Here is a 3,697-nt window from a genome sequence, read left to right on the forward strand (position 1 = left end):
CCGCGCGCGGGAGCGGCGGGCGCGCTTCGTGGGCAAGAACGGTGCCTGCAACGTGGCCCATAAAAATATCCGGGAGCAGGGACGCTTCCTCCAGGATGTCTTCACTACCCTGGTGGACCTCAAGTGGCCCCACACGCTGCTCATCTTCACCATGTCCTTCCTCTGCAGCTGGCTGCTCTTCGGCATGGTTTGGTGGCTCATCGCCTTCGCCCACGGAGACCTGGACCACAGCACCCGGCTGCAGCGCGGCCCCGCAGAGGAGGCGGCGGGGGACCCCGACACCTTTGTGCCCTGCGTGACCAGCATCCACTCCTTCACCTCCGCCTTCCTCTTCTCCATCGAGGTGCAGGTGACAATTGGCTTCGGGGGACGCATGGTGACGGAGGAGTGTCCGGCTGCCATCCTGGTGCTGATCGTGCAGAACATTGTGGGGCTGGTGATCAACGCCATCATGCTGGGCTGCATCTTCATGAAGACTTCGCAGGCCCACCGCCGGGCCGAAACCCTCATCTTCAGCAAGCACGCGGTCATTGCCCTGCGGGAGGGCAAGCTCTGCTTCATGCTGCGGGTGGGTGACCTCCGGAAGAGCATGATCATCAGCGCCACCATCCGCATGCAGGTGGTGAAGAAGACCGCCAGCCTGGAGGGGGAGGTGGTGCCCCTCAACCAGATTGACATCCAGATGGAGAACCCTGTGGGGGGCAACAGCATCTTCCTTGTCTCCCCACTCATCATCTACCACGTGATAGACAAGAACAGCCCCCTCTACGACATCTCCCCCCTGAACCTTCACCACCATGAGGACCTGGAGATCATTGTCATCTTGGAAGGGGTGGTGGAGACCACTGGCATCACCACTCAAGCCAGAACCTCTTACCTGGCAGATGAAATCCTCTGGGGCCAAAGGTTTGTGCCCATCGTGGCAGAGGAAGATGGGCGATACTCTGTGGACTACTCTAAATTTGGCAACACGGTGAAAGTGCCCACCCCTTCCTGCACTGCCAGGCAGCTGGAGGAGGACAAGAGCATTATGGACACCATGCCATTGTCCCCTAAAGGCACAATAAGGAAGAGGTCTGTCAAGCTAAAGCCCAAGTTTACCATAAACGATGAGCCTTCCTGATGCCTTTTGACTGACTGGGAAACTCTGTTAGGACTTTAATGTCTGAAAGATCTCATAAACTCAAAACACTGAGGTGGCCTCTTACTTTTTTTTTTTAAATTCAGGTTGGTAGCACAAGGTATGTTCTGGTGTTATTTATTGTGGGATAAATCTAAAGCTAATTATATTTTTTTAACCGTGTGAGAGATTTCAAGCAACACTGGGAGTAGGAAAATACGGTCTGCAGCTTTAAATTTCAATTCAGACTGTCCTATTTAATTGCACGATTTTTTTGCATTGATTCATCTGCAGGTAATGACATTTTCTCAAAAAAAAAATATATATTTATCCTCAGAGATTGCAGTACTTAAGGTCTTGCAGTGCCCTAAAGTCAGTAGGTTTTAACTGGTTTTTTCTAACTTGAACAATCAATATAGCAAAATAAAATATTAATTATTAATAAAGTAGGCTGGATTTAAATGATAACAAAAAAGTCAGGCAATGTTATGTATGACCCAAGACCAAATCTGGAAGTGTCTATGTACTATACTCTATATATACAGAGTATATTATACTCTATATTTGATAGAAATTAACTGCCAGATTTGTTTCATCCATATTGTATTGTATGGAGCCACTCCTACCACATACAATATGAAATGCATTTGAATATTTACTTTTGTTTATTTTAAAACCCTTTACACTTCTGAAATAAAACATTCAGGAATGTTTTTTGGACTGTACATCTCTGATATTAAGCAATGGTTTGCCTTTAAAAAGAGTAGCGGATAGTATACAGCTGAAAGTAACTATAAATAGGAAAAATTCTGTATTCTAATTTCTAAAGGAAGAGAAGCCCACACACAGCCCACACATGGCAATAGGATGTCCAGTGAAAAAAATTAATCTCTCCCTTCAGTCAGTGTGAATTCTGATAGATAATCAGGGAATATAAATAGAATTAGATATTTTAAAGGAAAGGGCAATGCTGAGTGCTGAAATTATATCTGCATGCAGCAGGCAAAACCTTTCACTCCTTTCCCTTTTTGTAAAATAAGCCGAGGTCTTTGTGCTTAGGGGAAGGAGGGATATGTAAGACAGTGTGGTCACTTATGGGATGCTGTGTCACAAAACACACTCCTGCTGAGGAAACGATTCCCCTCCCATTTACATCCTGACCTCCCTACACAGTCAGTCCCTGCCGTGGCTTTAAGCTGAATTCAAGATCTGGCATTTACCAGCAAGCGTGAAGGAGCCATGTTCATCTCCTCTGTTCCACTGCGACAATAGGAGCAATTCTCCTTAGCACACTCCTGCAAATACTTTATCTGGGGATTTTAGTTACAGCAGCAATTTCATTTCTATGCAAGGTTATTAGGAGATAGCAGCAGTATTAACTACAATGTGCTATTAACAGGGCAAACTGCCACTCAAGTGAAAAAAAAAGGTAATGTTGTCCAAATCAAACCTACGTAAGCATTACCAAACCAACATCTAGTTGCACAAGCTGTGCAGACAGGCACCACTGTTACTGTCAAACCCCGTTATTCAAGGAGCTTGTAGTATCAAGTTCATGTGTATTACAGAGTTCACGACAGACACCTGAAATCGTTTGTGTTGGCAACAATATGGCAAATTTTTGATGCCTTGTCAGTGTAACAGGATGACAAACTAACTCAAAAGTGTGACAAAGCTTCCATACTGACCACTGAATATTTTCAGGTACCTACAATAGCATGAAATAGTATTTGGGTAAAATCAAATGCTGTTTGAAAATGATAAAATAGTAGTTATATCTTTAATATTTATGTGTTTCAGTTTTATGAAGACCTGTATCAGCATTATCGGACTGCCAGTTAAGAGAATAAATGCCTGTTAATTTTTTGAATTCCCAATACACCAATACTATTCAGTGTACAGCTCTAAAAATGTGGTCTGTGTTCCACAATCAAAGGCAGTGAAATTAGCATTAACAAGTAGTCAGCAAAGAAAATTTGGAAAGGCATATTTACATTTGTAATCATAAAAAATCCTACTTCTTAAAATAGAGAATGATTAAATGCTTTTGATGATTAAATTTCTTCTGTAAGACTGAGTCTAGTCACATTGTTTTCCAGCTTTGCCTTTTACTGCCTCTGTTCCATCCCCTTTGGGGGGTACTTACAGTAGAGCTGTTTGCATTTCCTACACACCTTTGTTCCTTTCAGATTTCTTTGTTCTTTATCGTTTGTCACGGTATCACTGCTCTATCCTTACAAGAGTCATAGATAAAATATTGGAGTTAGCTTTCCAGTGACTTGAAGTTGTTGGCTTCTCCATGGTCTCTTTAGTGCCTTATTTGAATGTGTAAGATACACCTTAAGGTTCTCGCATAAAACCTTGTCAGCTCTAGTAGCATTTTAAAGCTCTTGTCAAGATTTGACCTAAATGTGAAGCAATTTCAGCAGCACTACCATGCAACTATTTTCAGGAACTGATGCAAGCCTCTTTTTCCCTCAGGGAAATCTGTGCTACAGAGAGGTAGAAAATTCTCTTTGTTCACTGTGAGATGGGAGGGGAAAGATGGGAGGAAACAGTTTGCATGCACTTGGCTAC

At 43.4% G+C, this 3,697-nt stretch overlaps 1 protein-coding gene across 1 annotated transcript; it reads left to right on the top strand.

The window, feature by feature from the left end:
- Nucleotides 1-4: 4 nt before the first annotated feature.
- Nucleotides 5-1,833, top strand: KCNJ11 (potassium channel, inwardly rectifying subfamily J, member 11; the record flags this gene model as incomplete). The annotated part of the gene is made up of 1 exon (XM_014962248.1): nt 5-1,833. A coding segment is annotated over one exon (1,119 nt), but the record flags the coding sequence as incomplete, so codon positions are not given.
- Nucleotides 1,834-3,697: the final 1,864 nt, after the last annotated feature.

The sequence above is a fragment of the Calidris pugnax genome, unplaced genomic scaffold, assembly GCF_001431845.1.
Source record: "Calidris pugnax isolate Ruff unplaced genomic scaffold, ASM143184v1 scaffold593, whole genome shotgun sequence".
In the NCBI taxonomy this organism is placed as follows: Eukaryota; Metazoa; Chordata; class Aves; order Charadriiformes; family Scolopacidae; genus Calidris; species Calidris pugnax.